Below are 21,544 nucleotides of genomic sequence, written 5' to 3' on the forward strand. Positions count from 1 at the left end.
TATATATATATAGGCATATGTTTATATACCAATCAAATATTATAACTAGGCTTTTGCCTTTAATTTCATATAATGTTTATTAGATGTGTTCTTCTAACACATCCAGCCTACAACAACCTAGTAATTTTTCTTGGGTTAAATAAACTGTCTCCTATGGATTTTAATATTATTTATATCTTCCTATCTGTTGGTTATGTAGCATTAAGGGAAAAACGTCTTCAGTATTTGCAAGTTGCATATTCAAGTAAATATAATAAGTAAATTGACTTCAGGGAAAAACATGTTCCTGTGAAATGCCTTACACATACATATTTCAATCAAAAATACTTACAAGGTTCTCTAATTACTTTTTGTGTTCTTCTGTCTTTACTGACTGCTTCTTTTAATTCATTTTGGGTGTGTGAGTGTGGAAGCCTGAGGTAGATCCAGAAATAAGATTACTTCAGAAAAAATTGTCAAAATAATTTTTGTAGGTTTACTATAAGTTGAATAAATGAAATTCTAAAAATGTACGAATGTTCTTTCTGCTTTTCATTAGTCATAATTGACTAAACTTCAAGAAAGCCAGGTCAAGGAAAAATTATGTGTTCATAAGAGTCTCTAAATATAAGCATACATGTATGTATGTATATGTATATGTGTACATACACACCAATGGTCCACTGAAAAAAAACAGATGCCTGTTCTTTCCATTGAAATGTTAGCTTCTCACCTCATTTCCAGCAACTTCATAGCAATTGTTATTTTACTCGACATTCTATTTGTTTAAGAAAATTCTACATTGAATCTATTGTAATTGACCATGTGATAATATTGTCTCCTTTTATTACTACATTCTTATTTTCCTCATTCTTGTTTACAGTGTTTTCCAACATTTAACTAGGTTTCGTATTTCTCAACAACATGGATTCAAATGCATGATTTATTTGAAAGTCAAATGTTCCTTTGCTGTCATAAAATTGACATTTGTTTTATATTCTTGGAGCTGTATTTTACTGCAATTTACAGGAAAATTGCACCACTTGACAGACACTTTTGGTATTTAATTTTTAAGGTCATATGCCAAAATAAAATAATAATAAATTTCAGGACAAGTACCTATATGGAAAATTTAGAAATGAAAAGGGGTTTTCTCATCTAATATATTAGTGATTAAATCATGTTGTTTAAATAAATCTGAATTCATACCATATAAGCTTTCTTTTTTTTTTTTTTTTTAATTTATTTATTTATGCATACAGAACTGGGGTACAGGCCAGAGGTGCAGGGGCGGCGAGAGGCTTCACCAGAGACAGAGTGGGGAGCAGAACAGGCAGATCAATGAAGTACACTGCTGAGGGGAGCAGCAGGCGGGTCAGGAGAGGTCTGCCACGCCATGTGGTCTCCTCCGGAGCAGGCGGGAATCGAACTCATGCGGAAGTGGCTTTAGCTTCTCAGTGCTGTGCTTTAACCCTCTGCGCCACCAGGGAGGGACCATAAGCTTCCTTTTTTAGAGGGGAGAAAAAAGCTGGTCATATTCTATTTTATTTCCTACCCTGAAATGTTCCAATTTTTTGTGTGTTTTTTTTTTTTTAAACAAAGGGCAAAAAAAAAAATGTAACTTTATTCTCAACCTTCTGTGAAGGAAAATTCAAAAAAGATTTTATCCAGTGTTTGCCAATAAGATTGTATTGATAAAGGTAAATGTCACATATTCATCAATAACTATACTACAATATCTGGGGAACTTTCTAATTGAGTGACCAAATCTGTGCAATCTTAATGCCCATAGGGAATTAAGAAATTCAAATTTCTTAACTCACTAGAGGTGATCTAAAAGTCTAGATCCAGCTAATTTGAATACTAGTTAAAGCAAGAAATGTGACTCTAATTGACCCAAAATCAAAATTAAGTTTTTGAAACCAAGTGTAGATTGTAAATTTCTAATCAGAATAGAATTTATTATTCCTTAGGAGTTTGGTTATCTCCTAATTTGTCAGTAGATATCTGTATAAATCAGTCTCCAAAAGTAAGTTTAGGTTTTAATCAGATTGCCAATTCTTTTATGAATACCAGAAAGTAAAAATGTGGTAACTGGAATAAACTACACATTTAAGTAATAGATTTAAGTAGTTAGAAACATGGATTATGTAGCTAGAAAAATATAACATTTCACTAATTCACTAATAAAATATTCACTAATTGCGTGTTTAACTAGTTGTTATTGACTATTCACACCGCATGTATAAGGGTGAGGGGACATGACATAATGACATATGACATAATGACTCAAAGATCTCCCAATCTAATGAGGAGCTTAGGAAAGGTGGACACAATTTTGATCCAACTTGTTTTGAAGAATCAAAATAGAACCTAGCAAGTATATAATCTGATCAAAGAAGCCTAGAAAAGAAGTAGCATAGCACATAGGTTATGTGATTTCATTAAACTCGGTAACAGTTCAGGGTAAAAAAATGTCCAGTTTCCTCTCAACTTCCTTTCTTCTCTCACCAGTGCTCAGACATAAAGCCTCCATAATCTGTATTGGAAGATATGTTCAAATTCAATGCTAATGACAGATGTCATAGGACATCCTGTCACTCCTGCTGAAATTGGCATCTCAGGCAGCTGAAGTGAAATTTAAATATTTAGAGTGTGAGAAGTCCAGCTTGTCTTGAGCAGAGGTCAACCAAGATGTCAGTTCACAGTCTCTTTTGAAACTTTATCTGGGTGAGGAACTCTCAACCTAAAGAATCCCTTGAAAGGTAAATAATGGAATGTTCCATGGCTGTCAAGAGGGGATGCTAGGTGGCGCAAATCTTCCAAAGTAGAGCAACTACTTGTTTCTGAGCTACAGGATCAAGGGAGAACAGATTCTCTTGATCTTTCATGGAAACCATTAGTCTGAGCCACTCCAAGTCCCTGAGTACTGTGACTCTTTTCTAGTAGAAAAGAGTAGAGGGGAAAAGAAGCTTCTTCTCTGAAGGCAGCTTCCAAGAACTAATTGACTTTACACAAAACACACAGATTCAAAAATAGCAAGTGAGCTGTGCCCCTCTGTAGTAGAGATTCATATGTAGCCACAGTAGTCTTTTTGCTTAGGTTTTTGGCAAGTGATTTAATTGGAGCTAATCGGTTAAGGAGACAACGATATAGTTTCAGTGTTGTCTAAAAATAAGAAGTGTTACTTAAATAAACGCCATCTGGTATCAACTGCTATTTAGAATTTCATCTGCTTTCTTCCTTGTCGTATTTCAACAATATGGGATCTGCCTAGGATGTGTGCTGGTGTGAATTATTCAGAATTGCATATATTCACATTAGCATGGGTGTTACTGGATTTTTGAGCCTAGTCTACCTATCTGAAAATGTTTCTATGTAGGCAGAATGGAAATTTCAGTGATTAACTCATCCTTTTAAACTTTATAGTATATTCAATCACTTGCCCAGGGGTGGTTAGAAGGAGCTAGTAATTAAAGTTGTGATTCCACTTTTAATGCCATAAAAACTGGAAGGGTTTAAGGAATCAAAAGGGAAAAAATTATAAAGGAATGCAGCTATTTCTGAATTTCCTTATGTGTGTGTCTGTAGCTTTTATGCTTCATGCTTTTGCCAAAAAGAATATGGGATCATGGGATCCCTGTAGATTTTTCTAAGATCTGTGACTAGGAAGACCATATCTCAGTAAAAATTCCAGAAGAATAAATTTATCAAAGTGAAGGTTGTTTGCTGACCTGTGAGTGCTGCAGGATTGGGAAAGGGAAGGCAACCTGTTTAAATTTAGGAAGGAACCAGAGTTAACTCAATAAAGGAAAAAATCAAACATAAAATTTGGAAAGCAGCATATTGTCACCAGTAAGCAGTGTGATCCCTAGTAAAGGTGCACAGAAAGCTTGATGTAGAACAGTTAGTTGTCCATGGAAGCTTGGGATCAGAAACAGGGCAGAAGTTTGACTGCGAGTCCCAAGGCAAATAGGGCTGGCTCACCCACTTGTTGGGCTGATTTCTATTGCCATGTTTAACATGGGCCCCAAGGTTTTGCCTATTGAAATATGTTTGTTCCTGGACAAGGGTAAAGAATGTGAGAGGGCAGGAAAGAAAGGGAAATCAGTAGGTAGGGCTTTTGGGATGGAGGTGAGCAGAGAGGCTAGTAACTTAAATAATTATAGAGGCAGGTAACTAGCTCAAGTGACAGACTAGCCCCAGAAATTATTGCAGTTATTTATTTTTAGGAATTTATTAATTTTAGGAAACTACTCCATTTATTTGCAGACAGCAATAGAAAGTTCCTTTCCTACAAGGATCAATTTTTACATTACCGTCTGTCTGTTATCTCTAAAATATTAAAATGTAACCATGTAAAAATACCAAGTAATTTTGACCAGTAAAGCATTTGTATGTCTTCTGTGGTGTTTGGATTTTAAAATCCTTATTTAAAACTAAATCAAAAGGCTTTGTCTAGGACACACCACCATGCAGTAGAAAAAAATAAACAAACATCCGACACAAATCCATAAAACTTAGCAATTTGGGTGTGTTGGAAGCAAGGAGGAAAAAAACATCCTGCCGCCAGACTCATGCCTAGTGACAAATAACACACCAGCACAGACGCTACGAAACATCATTCTTAACAAGATACAAGTCTATGGAAAAAAGAGAAATGCAATAACATGGAACAAATATAATGCTTGTTTTTTGTGTTGTCTTATTTTCCAAAACTCAGAACTTTATTTTCAGACAATTTGATAAACTATTTTAAATTTGAAACTATATAGTTTTCTAGTTAACAAACATTTCTGCATAAATGTAAAAAAAAGTATGAAAATGCATAGTGTGTTACTTAAGTATTTTCAAAATAAAATGTGCTTAATTTTGTTTTTAATTATAACATCCTTTATGGTCTTAGTTTTCCCAATAATCAACAATTAAAGTTTCCTAAATTTTGTCTTATGAGTTTGTTATCACATAACAGAAATTAGTTAAAATTTCTGCATTGAAATTCTTTTGTTTATGTTAGAATTTCAAATTATTAGATATAAATTATAATACTTATAGTGAAAAATGCTGATTTATTTAGGTCAGCTTGCATTACTACTATTAAGGGTCTTCAAGAATTAGCCCCATATACCTTTTAAAAATGTTAATTCATAAAAACCATTGATTGGGGATATGTCTCTAAGTTGTCAAGGTTATCAAACTTCCATAAATTGTCAACAATTTCCACGTTATTATTGTTTAAAAAATGTGTATGACCTTGATAAAACAAGAGAACTTATCTAAGAAAATTATTCAAGTATTTGTACTAGAGAAATGCAGTCATAGTTAATGGGAATTTGATAGCTAACTTAAAAATGAATATTTGTTTAATGTTAGCATGTGGAACCAGGTCATTGTTTTGATTATAGGAACTATGCAATGACTGTAGGTAGGAATACAGAAAAAAACGAGGAATACATTTCATTTCTACATAATTGCCAGACAAGTAATATTTTGACTATTTAATACATTAAAGGTAAAAAGATCCCCAAAGACATCGTGTTTTTACATGGTACATGTCATTCACTTTCAAAGTGATTTAATTAATATTCCAGTCTGTTTCTGATTTCATAGTTTTAAATATGAAAAAGAATAATAGATACCTACTATAGTGCTATGTTTATGAGAAATTATTCAAATAAGATTTCTGGATCTCCCACACCCTATAAAATGACCCATTGGACAGTGATTCTCATATATACCCTTTTGTTGTATCTCAAAAGAAAATGTATTAATATGTATGGAGCGTTTGTGAGGCCCACATCTGTGCTAAGCCCCTCTGGGCCCTTATTAAAGAGGCAACACATTTCTCATCATTATAAACCTTCTGGTGTAATTTGAGACACAAAACTGATTAAAAGATAACTTTAAAAAATAAAAGATGAATCAAGCGATTACTTCTACATGAAGGGATATTCCTTTCAGTACTTCTGCTCAGTGAACAGATGATCAAATCCCAAAAGAGCAAAGATGGGAATGAATCTTTTCAATAAAGCTGGGAACAAAGTTAACTTTGTACAGATAAATAAAATGATGAATAGCCAATTGATAATTAAAGGAAGGCATTCCTCATAAGTCTATGAAAATAATGTTACTTTTACATAGTAATGTCATTGTCTCTTTTTGATAGCTCACCAATTACTGTAATAGCAAAATTGAATGATACTTCCTAATGTCAAACATCTATGAATAATCAATATTCCCTCAACATATTGAAACAGACAGACCCAGGATTCAGCTCAGACCAAAGTAAAATTTGTTCCTTTTAAGCCAGTACCCATACTTCCTTGTACTTCATTTAAGGTTGCCAGATATAGCAAAGAAAAATATGGACATCCTATTAAATTTAAATTTCAGATACATTTAAGTGTATCTGAAATTATTTAATATTTACAGTGAAATCATTTTAACTTCAGATAATTTTTATTTCAGAACTAATTTTAATTTAGTATATCTAAAGTCTTAACATCTTATTACCCTGTTTCCATTAAAGATCTCCCAGATCATCCAGTTGGACCAGATGGTCTACTGGAAACACACAAAAGGAGAAAAGATAAAAGAGAATGCCCTTTTTGGCCCCTAGAACACACATACACACCCTACTTCACTTCCAGATTATCCATCAGTCTCCAGGGTTATCATCTCCCACTCCCAAGCACTCTCTTCTCCTTATCACCTATGACTGAGTACCTCAGTCACTGCTGCGCTCATATACACATTTCTGCGCTTAAGTCACCTCTGACCAAGACACTGAAATTCTTCAAAGAAAGGCAGAATGAGTAAAAGTCCATAATATTTTGGGAATTTCTGTACACGAGTTTTTTTTCTACTGGACGTCATTTAGATAATTATGAGACAGTGGAGTGAGGATATAGTTTGTTCCAGTAAAATGCAAATTGGCATTTGGCTGATGTGATTTGGACAGTTCTGAGGTGAGCATTGAGTTCAATGAGAGACAGCTTGCTATGGACTTTTACAGAAAAGGGGAAAGGCGTTTTTACATTTCTGATGCTAAACAGAAAAGAAAAAGCTAGATGGGCTTGCTTTCTAACTATTCCTAATACTAGCTCCTGAGATATTTTTGAAAAGCACATGATATTCCAGTTCTATTTTTTTTCTGTCAGAATATTCTTTATGGCAGTCAAAAGCTGAATGCTAGAAAGCAGATAGCTTTAATATATAGCCATAGTTTAGAATGGCATATGTTATGTTTCATAAATCTTTATAGTCATTCATCCTACGTGGTATGTAGTCCTAGGATATTCTGGTTACGTAAGGAGATTTTCATCATAAAAGTTAAATATGGTGATGTGTCCTACCTACTATTAGACTGAGTGTTTTAAGTGCCAGCAAGTCTGGGAGAAGGAAGATAACAGTTAACAGAGTTGCAATTTTTTTTTTAAGACTTATTTATTTTTTCATACAGAACTGGGGTACAGGCCTGAGATGTGGAGGGTGATAGGATTCACCAGAGGCAGAGCGGGGAGCAGAACAGACAGATCGACGAAGTACACTGCTGAGCGGAGCGGCGGGCGGGTCAGGAGCGGTCTGCCACACCATGTGGTCACCTCCGGGGCAGGTGGGGATCGAACTCATGCGGAGGTGGCTTTAGCTTCTTAGTGCAGTGCTTTAACCTGCTGCGCCACCAGGGAGGGCCCAGAGTTGCAATTTTTTTTTGCTGTAATTTTTCTCAGAGCCTTTTTCCAGGAACCAGACCTATTAACAAAATTCATATGAATTGCTCTGTGAAGCTGTTCTGGCTCTAAGAAGTTGCCAGGTCTCTAGTTACTTGGTGTTGAAGTTGTATAAGAAAACTGTATGTGCATCAGATGTTAGAAGATTCAGAATAATCACAAATACCATCTCTGCAAACTTGCTGGTAATAGAAAGGTTGATATTATTGGGGAAAGTTGGATTCCCTGAGTCTCATCCTTCTTAGGTCAGTTGAGTCTTCTATAGAGCTCAGAAGTTAAAACCTCTCAAATATTCTCTAATATGTTTCTTCAGAAGTATTATCAAATAAATTTCTTCATCTTACCCAACACTCCCAAGCCCAGAGTAACCAGGGGAAAAAAAAAATTTTTTTTTAGAAAGATAGCATAGGTTTCTGTCCCAGTCAAAAATTAAATATTAATTAGCTGGCGCATTGACTACAGAAAAATAAAGAATGTATGATAATTTGAAGAGCAAAAGGAAAAACAACATATTTGCATTTTTTATATTTATTATTAGAATCTTTCATCAATATATTTGGAAAAACAAAATCTAACAGGAAGAGCAATTGATGGCAAATAATGCTGCATGAATTCTAAGTGATCACCGAATGTGTGGCTTAGCAAAACATTTCTTGAGATATAATCAGAAATATATAAATCATAGTGGCATGACGCAAAGCCAGATCAGTTCAATGAAATATAGTGCTCCTGGAAGCCATAGACCTCCTTTTTACATAATTATAAGAGTGCAAAATTCAGAGCCATAAGATATTTCCTAAAAGCAACAATGGGAATGGAATTAATTTTTACAGAGGATCCATATATTCATTTTAATGGTTGAAAAGGATTTATGCACTGGTAAGAACAGACATGGAACTTGTCCCATGTTTTTCTTTTCATTTCCCCCATCAAACAAAACTGTTTTATAATTGGACCTTTGAAGCTAAATCTTTGGCCGGGTAGTTAGAAAGCCTCATGTAATTTCACTGAGGCAGCTAGGGAAGCAAAAAAATCTCTGAAGCAACTGAGGTCCAGACTTTCAAAAAGGCTTATGGAATAAAACAACATTTTGAAAGGAACAGATAAAAATTGGTGTTCAGTATGAAGTACAGTGCAGAATTATTTATATATGTCATCATGTTCTATAGCTTTCAGAAAATCTAACTTCAGTTTTTCAAGGGATTTCAAATTAGTCCCTAGTAGATGGTCAAAGTAATATTCCCAAAGACCATATAAATCATTGCAGAAAACCATATTAAATACATATTGAACAAACATGCTGAATTATTTTGCTATTGAAATATGAAATAGAATGAGCCATGATATTGCTTGATGTATCTATTAAGTGTATGTCCATGAGAATAAAATTTATTCCAAAATTTAAAATAATAATGGCTAATAAAATAGAGTAGAATTTAAGAGTTAAAGGACATAAAAAGGAAAATCAAGAGACACAATAAATAAATACCTACAGATTATCATGTGAGGATTTATTCAGAGTTTCAGAAAAGAATAAATTCACAATTAATTTTAAAGTCTCAATACCTATCAATGTCATAACAACTTTTGAAGAACTTTGGGAAACAATCCTTTCAGACAGTGAAGTTTTTTGTTTGTTTGTTTTTTGTTTTTTTTTGTTTTTTTTTTTTTTTTCAGATTGATAATCAATATGTTCTCTGTGAAACCTTTAACACCAAACACTCTTATCAAAGTTTGGGAGCCCCCAAGCTTATCATCATTGCAAGCTCAGAGGTCACAAAGACTATACATGGGTTTAATTGTTTACTACAGGGGCTCACACAAATTCATTTGAAACTATGATACTCACTATTACAGTTTCTTATAGCATAAAGATTGAGATAAAAATCAGCCAAGAGAACAGGCATATAGGTCAGAACTCAAGAAAATTCCCAGGCATGACATTTCAATCCTCAATCAGTGATTTTGGATAGAGCAAACTCCTCTTAGCATTGATATGTCATGAAGACACATGAAGTATGGCCAACCAAGGAAACTCACCTCCATCTTGATGTTCAGAGTTTTGTTGAAACTTGATCATGTGGACATAAGTGACCACCTTCCATTCCCTTCTCTGGTCAAGGTGACCCAAACCCTCATCTTGTTAGTATAGACTAATGAGGTATGGCCCAACACTTCCAGGTAACAAAGACAGCATGCTGAACTTCCCAGGATTAGAGAGACTGTCTCCCAGGAACAGAAGGTACAGGTCAGACTTCTCTGGGTGAGGTTAATCTCTTAGTGCACACTGTATTATACTTACATATTGTATGAACTATACACTGTTCATTGGAATGTCTTATGTTTGCAAACAATGCAACTATAATAGAGGTATGTGTATTCTGAACTATAGAAATTTTCACCTGCTACTGAATTGTTTCGGTGAGTTATAGCTTTGTTGCATGTTCACCTTTGGAGGGCAACAGGCAATAGTTCTATGTAAGACACCTGAAATTGGAAGATACTGAGATAGTTCTCTATTCTTTTCTGTCAATGACGATTTTTGATGCAGCAGTGCTGGGATGTTCTATAGTGCAGGCTCAGCTTCCAGTTCATTCTTCCACAAACTGATGATTAATGTGAACTCTTATTAGCACCCTCTACTATCTCCAGCAAAAGCTTGTGTGCATTTCCCTTCAAAATGTGGGTCTCAATGTGCACTATTTTCCAAGGAACATTTCCTAGAATATTGGAATTTACCTGGAAACTAGTTTCTTATTTCCTTATTATACCTGAAAGAATGTGGTTATATTTAGACTAATTTTGTTACATGGTTTCATTGGCTTAGTGGAATTGATTGTAGAGGAAACCATCAAGAATGATATACCAGCCATTCAATCATGACATGGTTTCAGGATGCTGGTAAATTTTCCTAGAAAATTGAATTCACTAAATAATAGCTACAATCTGTGTCAGCTAAAAGAATCAAACTTTAGATTCAAACTTTATATATCCATTCACAGGCAGAAATTTCACATATATAATACTATGTTTTTATCACAGTAATTGCGATAGACTTATACTTCTGAAACTTTTTGAAAATTATTTCTATATATTTTAACACAGTAAGTTTTAGTTTTTATTTTTTTAATGTTGCAGTATAGGAAAGAGTAGGATATAATTAATCGAATTTTGGAATACCATAATTAATAATCTGGCTATAGAATCAGAAACAACTGAGGTCTTTCTTCTAAACACACTATTCAAGTGGATAAATGCCATGTTTAACATCACTATGCAGAGAAGTTCTAGGAAACTTTTCATAAGACTTTAAACCATTTACAGCATTTATTTAAGTTGTAGCTCTGAAGATTTGGACAGTAAAAAAAAATTCAAAAAACATTGTACTAAGTATATAAAATGAGTTTTATGATGCTGAATAATAAACTAATAAGCATGTCTTTTAGGTCACTCACAAAAATTAGATTTTATATTCACATAATTATAGGTACTTTATTGAGTAGGTATTTCACACAAATACCCACTAAATTTCCACAGTTTTTAAATAGATCATAATTTTAACTAGGAATTACTATTTTTATGTGGCTCTAATTCAGTAAAATGAAATGGAATATATATAAAATTCTATATCCACTATAAATTCACTTTACAAGTCAAAAGTTGGGGAAAATTTACAAAACTGTTCAGTTTATTTGACCATTAATCAACCAACCATGATCAAAATATAATAAACTAATTTTAAATTTATATCCCATTTTAGAAGTACTGTATCCACAACAAAGTTGTCCTCTCTCTTTTGAGCTCTTTGGGTCACAGCATCATACTATATGCAAATAAGGACACCCACTAATGCAGTCATGGTTCAACCAGAGGTGATATGGAATGCATTCAAACTGACAAGCTTGATCATGAGGAATTCTTGAAGGAACCATGAATGTTAAGCCGCAAAGCATTAAATTTGAGTTTTTCAAATATTTAAGTTTTTGTAACAAAAATGTTTTCCTTTTCTGATTGTAATTGAATTTTATTGAATTGCCTTTCCTGTACATAGCTATATAATTTGGGGATGCAACTTCATGGGTCAACATGTGCATATACTTCACTCACCACCGAGCTCCAGTGTGTAGCACGATCACATTATACCCCTCGTCCATCTCTGTGCCACTCCTCTCTGGCAAGCTCCATATTTTCCCCAAACCCTAAGGTCATTATGACCATTTGTTTTCTTTCATTATTTATATTATACAAATGAGTGAAACCATACTATAATTGTTTTACTTTCTCACTTATGTCACTTATCCTAATCACCTTAATACCCAGAGACTATGAAAACAATACACAAATTAATTTTCTTTTGCTAGCTTGGACATCATTACTCATTAAGAATAAAGCTTGAAGTTCAGTAGACACAAGTCAGAAAGCAACATTTTTCATTCTAACAAAAGACAGGCTTTGGAAGTGCCTACATACACACCGACACTATTATATTGGGGCTAATGTGGATGCATTAAAAGTTCCATGTCAGAAATGTTAGCGAGGGCGCAGGGGTGAACACATCTGTGCTTTATGTTCCAGGCCTCAGAGGTTTGCGCTGTAGAGGTAGAATTAAGTAAAAGCAAGGTTTGTGAGAATCAGAGCTAAAAATACCATTCCTTCCTAAGGCATTTTAAATGTTCCAGGTGAAATTATAATTGAAATTGTCTGTGCTCAGTAAAGAAGTTTTTGGTTTTATACCTCTGCAAGCGCACATGCACACACACACCCTACAGAAATGAATTTTTGTCTTTGCCCTTTGTCCTTTAAGGATATCAAATCAGTGTACAGGTGTTGTCTGTAAGTTTGTCTATACTTGACACTGTTGATAAGGCAAATACTAACAATAGCGAAAACTTGAGAAACTTCTGTTCATCCTGCATTTCCACAATATCTGGAATTCCAGATAGAGCTCTCATCTTGACATACCAACTGGGAAATAATGAAATCTAAAAAGAGACAAGCAAAAGGCTTCGGGATAAACTGATGGTCACCTGGGACCTTGCTGGAATACTGACTTGATAACCTTGAAGAGCTCAGGGACTCTGTTATAAAATGTTTAACTCTGCACACTGTTTGGATGATGTGAACATAAATTCCAAAAGGTTAGGACAGTGGGAATATGTTTAAAACTTTTAATGAGATAAGTTGAGAACAAATAAAAAGAAGTGCATTCTGATGAACCAGATGACTTTCTAAATAGTGGTGTATGCAAGAAAATCCCCGAAGTTTTTCTTGACTTTTATGAAAGGCGGAGTCATCGTACCTGACTGCTGAGAGAAGTTGAAATCTGTCTCTACCCACTGACCCTATCCATGATCTTTTGCATCCTTATATTGATGCTGTCTTTTCTGGCATAGACTGTTGTCCCCAACCAACAATGACAAGTGTCATCTTACAAAAAACATTGAATGTTACTGGAAGCAACAATTGTTTTATCTGAGAATATATGTGTGCAGATTTGAAACCTCACTAGGATCTGATTTGAATTTTAACTAGCATCACAGGAGAATTGGCATTAGCAAATACAACCCAAGATCTCAGCCCATTTCAGGCAGTTGCATTTTTCTCTCCCTTATCTTCTCAGTTGTAATTGTGGAAACCTCTCCAAGTACCTTGAGTGCCTTTTCCTCGAGGCCCCATATGTTGAGGAAATCCTGAGAGACCCCTGAGCATTATCATGTTTGAGTATCTCAGCAAATTTGTCATCAGCTAATTAGCTAAGCCTCCTCCAAAAACTGAAATCAGTACATTTCTATAAACTTCTAAGTCCCATTCTCTTTTTCATGTACCATATCACCACCTATATGAAGATTTAATGTACCCATTAGTCCCTTTAGATTTTGATTTCAATTAAGATGCTTATATCTCTAAAATGTGGGTGTGAAAGTATTTTTCTCGAACTTCTCAGATTTTATAAAGTTAACTAAAAATACTGAACTTGCCTTCCTTTGCCAGATAAAACATTGAAATGGCATTCTTAAGCAGGCTTTTCCTAGTGTTGGAGACAAGGAAACAGCTACTGTGCCACATGTTTGCACAGCAAGAACAAGATGCCATGCTACAGCTTGCAAGTGCGTGCTTTATGTTCCACACTGTGCATCATTACTGAGAGACTCTGAAAATAAAAGTCTATTTTCAGACCATAGTTGGGGTGATTCCAATGTAGATTTCAGCCGTTTTCTGCAGGTATTTTTGCTGTGTTTTAATTTCCCGGCTTTAAAAGCTTTCAATTAACTGTTTTTAACAAGCATTCAAATAGTCCATCAGAAATGTCAAAGCCACATGTGATTTTAGGCTGATGCACGTTGTCTGTGTACAAGTCATTATAAATAGGCAAGTATAGCTAACAGTTCAACCCCTGTTTTGTGGGCTGATAGTAACTTACTGAAACTTGTGCTGAAAACCAGCAACTTAAAATTTTCTTTCTCTATTATTTCCTTCCCAAGAAGTGGTATAACACTATCTTTTGAGCTGTTACAAATTTTGTGATGAACGTTAATGAATTTAAACTCTATTATTCCAAAGATATGCATTAAATTCTCTGGAAGGACTATGAAATGGGATTTTAGATTCAATGCTAAATTTCAAAACCATAATCTCAGTGAAGCATTTGAATCCAGCGTCATATGTTGGAAAGAATGTCAAGAAGTTATAGAATGTACTTCTCTTCTGCTGTTGCAGTTACAACCTCTCTCAAAATTTGTGATGAATGCTTGTATGTTATGCCCTGTACACATGAGCTTTTGCTAGCAGAGATACTTATTTAGCGACACACATTTCAATTCTGAATTAGTTCCTTCTTGGCCAATGCAAGGCTGTACATTGCTGAGGATAAAATTTCTATTAAATCGATGTGGATTCAAATATGCCAGGATGATGAATTCTCCACTTGGTTCAGTTCCGTGTTCTCTTCTCCAGCAAATATTTATTCAAAAATAGCCTTTGAGATATAGTTTGTGTCAAGTTGAAAAATTATTCCCCCACGAGATAGGAATGACACTTTGCATTTGCCCTCAACGGCAAATAATCTTTCCATGGAACCAGCAGAAAGATTACCCCATCTTGTCTTACTGCTTCTATTAATCAGTGCCATGCTGTCTAATGCTTTAGAAAGAATATCTTTATTTTTCTTTTTCCAGGGGACCTTTTATGATTATGTGTGCCAGAGACAACATATTCCAGAGGCCACTTTGAAAACATTTCCTAGAATTTCAAAATGCTCAAAGATGTGGGTTAAACATTCTGTCATGTGATAATGGAATCTCTTTTTCCCATTTGGGAAATTTTATTTTCTGGTCTCCCTTTGGCCATATAGTCATGTTTTGATCTCTACCAAGCATGAAAATTATCATCTAATTATAAAATGCCTCATAAACTTAAAAAGGAAAAAATTGAAGAGATTTTCACTACCCTAATTGAACTAAAACAAAAATGTAAACATAAAATAGTTAGAAATGACTTAACAGTAAATATTTAAAATATATAGATAAAAAATGATAAAATATTCAAGTAAACACAAAACATTATGAATATACAAATTTCTCTAAAAATAATTTATAATTTAATATGCTTCCTATCCAGGTCCTGGTCTATAATTTTGTTTTGCTTTTCTCTAAAACAGACACTTCTCAAAATCGTTTTACAGGTCTCTTGGAGGGGGAGGTAGTAGACACAAAAAGTTAAAAAATACCTTCAAAACAAAAGAACAATGAAAAAAAAAAAAACAGTCATGCAGTACCAAAATGTTAGGGCATCTTAACAGAGATTATGTGGATCAGGAAATTGTAGACAGAGAAACAAAAGAGTAAATGTAGTGACATCAGTCAGATAAAGAAAGTAATATTTGATTTCACTGTATGATAAAGAAATAAAATAAATGAGCAAACCAAGCTAAACTTGAAGACTATAAGAACAAAACAGTGATTAGTAGAAAGGAAGGGGGAAGAAGGCAGAGTGAGTATACCTGATAAAAAGAGGCATCTGTATGGTAACAGAAGGAAACTGGTCTTTTGGTGGTGAACATAATGTATATAAGAATGTTGATTTATATGGCTGTACAAAGTGTTATACTTCAATGAGAAAACTGTAAGAGTTTCAAAATATGTTGTCAGAAAGAGTGCTTATTAAATTGTCTCTTGGTGGTAGTTAATGTTGTTCTCCATGTGGAAAACAAGCAAAAGATATTGTGACGAGAAACTACATTTCCTTGCGGTTTCTATCCATTTCCTAACTTCATTTGTGATTGATCTTCATTACATATTAAGAGATTTAACCAGAACTGATATAAGCTGTTTGCACCTTTTTCTTTAAAACATTCTGCAGAATCTGACAACTTTCTTCCCTTTGCTCCTTGTAAATGTGAAGACCTCATATTTCACAGGATGACAGTAACTTATAAGGAGCCTAACTCCCTGAAAAGCCCCTTGGAAGAGTGCACCTTCAAAACTTTATGTAGCCAACATTAGTCTGTAAAATATGTGTTGCATTTTTAAAAAACATGATAGATCAATGGGCCCTCCCTGGTGGCGCAGTGGGTTAAAGTACAGCACTAAGAATCTAAAGCCATTTCCGAATGAGTTTGATTCCCGCCTGCCCCGGCACTAAGAAGCTAAAGCCATTTCCGAATGAGTTTGATTCCCGCCTGCCCCGGAGGTGACCACATGGCGTGGCAGACCTCTCCTGAGCCGTCCGCTGCTCCCCTCAGCAGTGTACTTCATGGATCTGCCTGCTCTGCTCCCCGCTCTGTCTCTGGTGGATCCTCTCAACCTCCGCATCTCTGGCCTGTACCCCAGTTCTGTATGAATAAATAAATCTTTAAAAAAAAAATGATAGATCTATGTAACCCTTCCATGAATAACCAATTTCTGTCTTATTTAACTCTTTACATTAAACATTAACTGACGAAGTAGTATTTTAATGAACACAATAAAAATGAATAGTAACTAAGTCGCACATTTTGGGAAAATGTTCCTAACAAAAAATTAATGTACTTCCCAAGAAAAAGATTCTACAATTGATATTATTGCTTTTCTTTACTAGGTTTTCCAGGGCAATTTTGACAATGATACCCACAGAAAAAACGTCATTGACCCTCCCATCTACGCAAGACACATAAGAATCCTTCCTTGGTCCTGGTACGGAAGGATCACGCTCCGTTCAGAGCTGCTGGGCTGCACAGAGGAAGAGTGAGGACACCGTGCTCCCCTCAACCCTCCTCTCTATTTCCCTAAAAGTATCTCCATGGAATGAACTGTGCAAAACCTGTAGGAAACTGAATGAGGTTTTTCATGAAAAAGTGCTCAAATTGTGGTAGGCCACTGTCTTTTTTAAAGATGTCTAAGCTTGCTTTTTCAATGGTTTAATTTGACTTTATGATTTTAATTTCTTAACATCACATCATCTGTAATTTACTTTCCTAATTGTTTTGTGAGTTATTCACACTGGTTGAAATATATTAGGGAAAGGAGGATTTTTTTTTATAGCAAGAGTAAAAAAGAAGCTCATAATAATCAAAAGAAGCAAACGTAATTAAAGCTTTTATAATCAATACTCAATTAATTACAAAATAAATACTGCAATGTTAGCAATAAGGAATTTTTTCTTCTTTAAATACTCTATATTACCCTCAATTGTTCCCTGTGCCTACCAGTCACTCAGCATTTATAACAGAATTTTGAAGATGAGTCTGTTTCTTGCAGCACTAATAACTGATAGCATAAAATTTCCACTTTCATTATTTCTACACAGAAATGATCTGACCTTTATTCATATTGGTTTTATGACATATTCTTTATAATATAGATAGCCTGCATATTTTTTCCCAAACATTTCTCCCTATTGTTTGCTGAGGAGGCATCACTGTCATTTATATATGTGGAACATGACTCAGTATCCGTAGATTGATCCTATTTAATATCAGTAGATTGAATCTGCAGTTCTATTTTTAAAGGAAGCTATAACTGTAATTTCTAAGTACTTTGTAAAGTACTTGATATTCCATTTTGCAAAATAAGCAGGAACAAAATTGCATTAAGTTCCTTTAAACTAAAACTTAAACCTTTGTTTTGTTAGTATTTACATAGCCTTATCTTTACTTTAAGATACTACAATCATTAATTCTCGTCTATTAAATAAACATTTTATCACACAATATTAATAGAGCATTACATCGCTTGGCCAAGCATACTCATCATTTCTTTGTTTAGCTCTGCATTCTGTGTGAATTTTATCGAAATTTGAAACTAGTGGTGGTTTCCCAGGAAAGCACATTGGGTAGTTATTTGTGAGAAGAAAAGTATTTACTAGTGACAAAGTAGTAAACCATTTTCAAGATGAAAATTGATTTTTATTTATTTTGCTTCAAAGGTCTTGTAAAAATAACCAATTATTATGACAATTTGTTATTGATAATGGAGGTTTCATTGACATGTCTCGCAAATTAGAGCTCACACTGCCTCCATAAAAGTGTTCAGCATCTGATTTATAAGCTTTATAAGTATTTCTTTTCTTAAGCTTAGACACACAATTATTGGAGTTCTAAGTGAAGGGTTTTGGAAAAGAAAGAATGTTTGTGTATAAAAAGTTGAGGTCCTGTGCAACACTGCTAAGTTTTTCCCCTTTTTATTTGTGCCACATAACAAAAGCCACTAGACTGTTACTGTCTTGTCTGTCCATGTATTCACAGCATTTCTTGATGTATATATGGAATGGTCTTCAATCAGAGTGAAGAGCTTAAAGAGAAAGTCGAACACGATGACATTTCTTAATAAGACCAAAATTAAGACTGACTGGCTGCATACTTTTTCTATGTCCACATGTTCTTTAGTTCACATTTGTATTATGATAGTGCTGATTTGAAGTCTTCAGCATCTTTTACAAGCAAAATGACCATGCCTGCAGTATTGTCTTCTTGTAAGATAACTTTTAAATTGGGAATTTAAAATATTAATTGGTGAAATCTTAAAATCATGTACAAAAATTATTTAAGCGCTAAAGTATATGCAAACTGCTTAGCCTTTGAACCCACTTTAAAGATTTACTGTTTCACTAAATTTCTTGCCATTTTCCTTTGCAGATTATGCACAATTCCTCATTCTTGGCAGGGTATGTTTTTGAAGCTATGAATAATGCATTATAGTGATTTACTTTCTCAAAGTTATTCATGGCTTCTTATAATGTTTTAAGTTTTATTCTATAATTAGATTTTTAAACAAATATTTTCAAAGAGGATTTGTTGAAATCAGATTAGTTCTATTTTAGAGATTAATTGAAGTGGCTTTTTCTTGCTTGTGCATTTTTTCTGTGCTCCGTGCTCTTCACCAATGTGAAAAGACCAATGAGACATCTATTCATTGGTGCCTAAAATTCATGATTGCAAGGGGAGTGCAGAATTATTTTGAAGTAATAAATGCCATTTTTTTCATTTGTATCAATGATAAAAGTGAAGCAAATTTATTCTATTTTGAATTCACACTAAAACAAATGACATACCATATTGCTAATTTATACCAATGAAGTTAAAATTTTAAACATCTCTGTTTTATCTACATCGTATTAAAAGCACTTATCATTGTCACTAATTCTAATTTTAAGCTTGACTTTTTCTGAATGGCTTCATCTGAATTGGTGTGGATTTTGAAGACTTGGGGTATGAATGATTGTATCTTTGCTAGTCAACAAATTATGAAATATGGTACTCACTGGCATCAGCATGTCAGTAAGTACAAGACACAAATAACCTTTGCAAACTTTGAAGCTGTGTAATATTCCAATGTTGTTTTTTTTTTCTTTGTATATATATTAAATCATGTAGGATGTTGTAAAATCAGTATGACCTTGTCTAGTCTTCAAACTTAAAATAAAACTTTTCAAAATCTGGGACACTTTTGTAGCAGTTGTAATTAAACACATTTGTAAGAATACACACTTGCCTGAATGTGCATCTCCACTATTCTTAGCTGCAGATTTAGTTACATTTTTTTGTACAAAACAACTGAACAAATACAGGAAAAATAGAAATTATAATTGCCTTCAAATATATGTACATTAGTATCAGCTAAATTGAACTTTCCATATTATCAAAATGCATGTATTTCTCCTGCTACTTTTAGCTATGGAAATTTTACTAGAATACTATCAATAATAATCAGAAAGATGACTAGTAATCCAGACTTTTATTTTTGATTGTTGTCTAATGTGCACTTAAAATCTTGTTTTTCCAGACTGATCTATTATTAATCAAATTCTGTTGCTTTTATTTCTGTGTTGTTGCTTTTTTAAGTTCACAATTCCTAGTAGTATAATGAAAAGATTCAGTCAGCAGTAAACAATACAAAGAATAACAATGTATTTATTCTTGAAACTAAAGATGTTGTTTTAAGAAAATATAATACCTAGCTTCATCACAAAACCCATTTTTGCTTTTCTGAAAGTTACTGATGAAATACTGAGTCTGTATAATTCCCAATTTTTATATATTTTATTAGAATTAAGAAAAATTAGGAAGAATGGTTAAGATGTAAAATGTTAACTACTTAACTGAGCTTCAGTGACTCTCTGATAGTTCTCATTATTAACTTATTATACATGTTTATGTATATACACATTCCTATTTAATTTCATCTCATTGTATTTCAGTAGAGTTCATTACTTGCTTAATTTTTACACACATAAGCGTACATAAATGTGCTTTTAGTAAGTAAATGATTATACATATATGAATTCCATAAGGCAAAAAAGAGGCATACCAACATCTAAAAAGGGTAAAAATTCCTGGTGATAGCACGGAAATAATTCAGTGGAAAATTTTCACAACTGTTAAACTTTTAAAACTACAGATTCAAGATGTAAAAATAATAGAAACATTTAGAGTTCTAAGGAGGAAAGTCTGACCATGATGCAATATATTTTTAAAACTATTAATAATAATAACTTCATGACTAAAAAATATTCTCCCTACATAACCTAAAATTTTAAAACACTTCAGCTTTGAAAATATGATTTTAAATAAATATTTTGGTAAAGAAACATTTAATAATCAAGTTATTGTTACTTACTTGTGAAATTTTTTCCCTTTAGCCTTTCATATGCTCAGGCGCCTTTAATGGGAGCAGGTAAAAGGGAGGAATAAACCACATTGCTAGCTGAGAAATATCTGAACTACTCCAAAACACATTGTGTTGGCATTTGTCTTTACAAAGAAAGAACACCCTGCACAAGTTGCAATTTTTCTATTGATTTTGATAGGGAAAACAGGATTCCTTGATTCTACGGCAATAAGTGACTGTAATTCAGATTGAATGTTTCACCATCATCATCAAATAAAGTGTTTCCACTTTGATGGACAAGTGGCACTTGGTTAAAGAGTTTATTCTATTAGATGAATTTGGTAGCAGAAATGGGAACACATTTTTGGAAAAGACTCCTCATTTGGTTGTTTTTGCGAGTCTTGCCAGGAGCATACTGAGTCATATGAAAGCACCAAAGTGTGGACATACAGTAGAGTAGCAGCAGCAACTGTCGCATTTCATGTGGCGACTGTCTGGTTGAATGTTATGTTAAAGTCCTCAAAGGCATGAGCCATACCCTTTCTTATGTATGTAAAATTACATAATGCTATTCATATGTTTGTGCAGACGTATGTTAATAATGATGATGACTTGCTACATCACCTTACCCTGCTGTCATCTAGAAAAAATGGTGGTGGTTCTAAGACTGATGGTGCATTCAAATAAAACACCCTGGGCCCTCCCTGGTGGCGCAGCGGGTTAAAGCACAGCACTAAGAAGCTTAAGCCACTT

At 33.9% G+C, this 21,544-nt stretch overlaps 1 protein-coding gene across 2 annotated transcripts in view; it reads left to right on the forward strand.

The window, feature by feature from the left end:
* The window catches only part of EDIL3 (EGF-like repeats and discoidin I-like domains 3), a 374,934-nt gene extending 355,311 nt beyond the window's left edge, over nt 1-19,623 (forward strand). For both annotated transcript variants that reach the window (XM_004678155.2, XM_012721843.1), the window contains one exon: nt 16,785-19,623. In XM_004678155.2, the coding sequence (XP_004678212.1) occupies nt 16,785-16,934 (150 nt within the window). In that variant the 3' untranslated portion in view covers nt 16,935-19,623. The remainder of the gene's footprint in view (nt 1-16,784) is intronic.
* The last annotated feature ends 1,921 nt before the right edge of the window (nt 19,624-21,544 follow it).

This window comes from Condylura cristata, unplaced genomic scaffold, assembly GCF_000260355.1.
Source record: "Condylura cristata isolate star-nosed mole 26May11 unplaced genomic scaffold, ConCri1.0 scaffold00007, whole genome shotgun sequence".
In the NCBI taxonomy this organism is placed as follows: domain Eukaryota; kingdom Metazoa; phylum Chordata; class Mammalia; order Eulipotyphla; family Talpidae; genus Condylura; species Condylura cristata.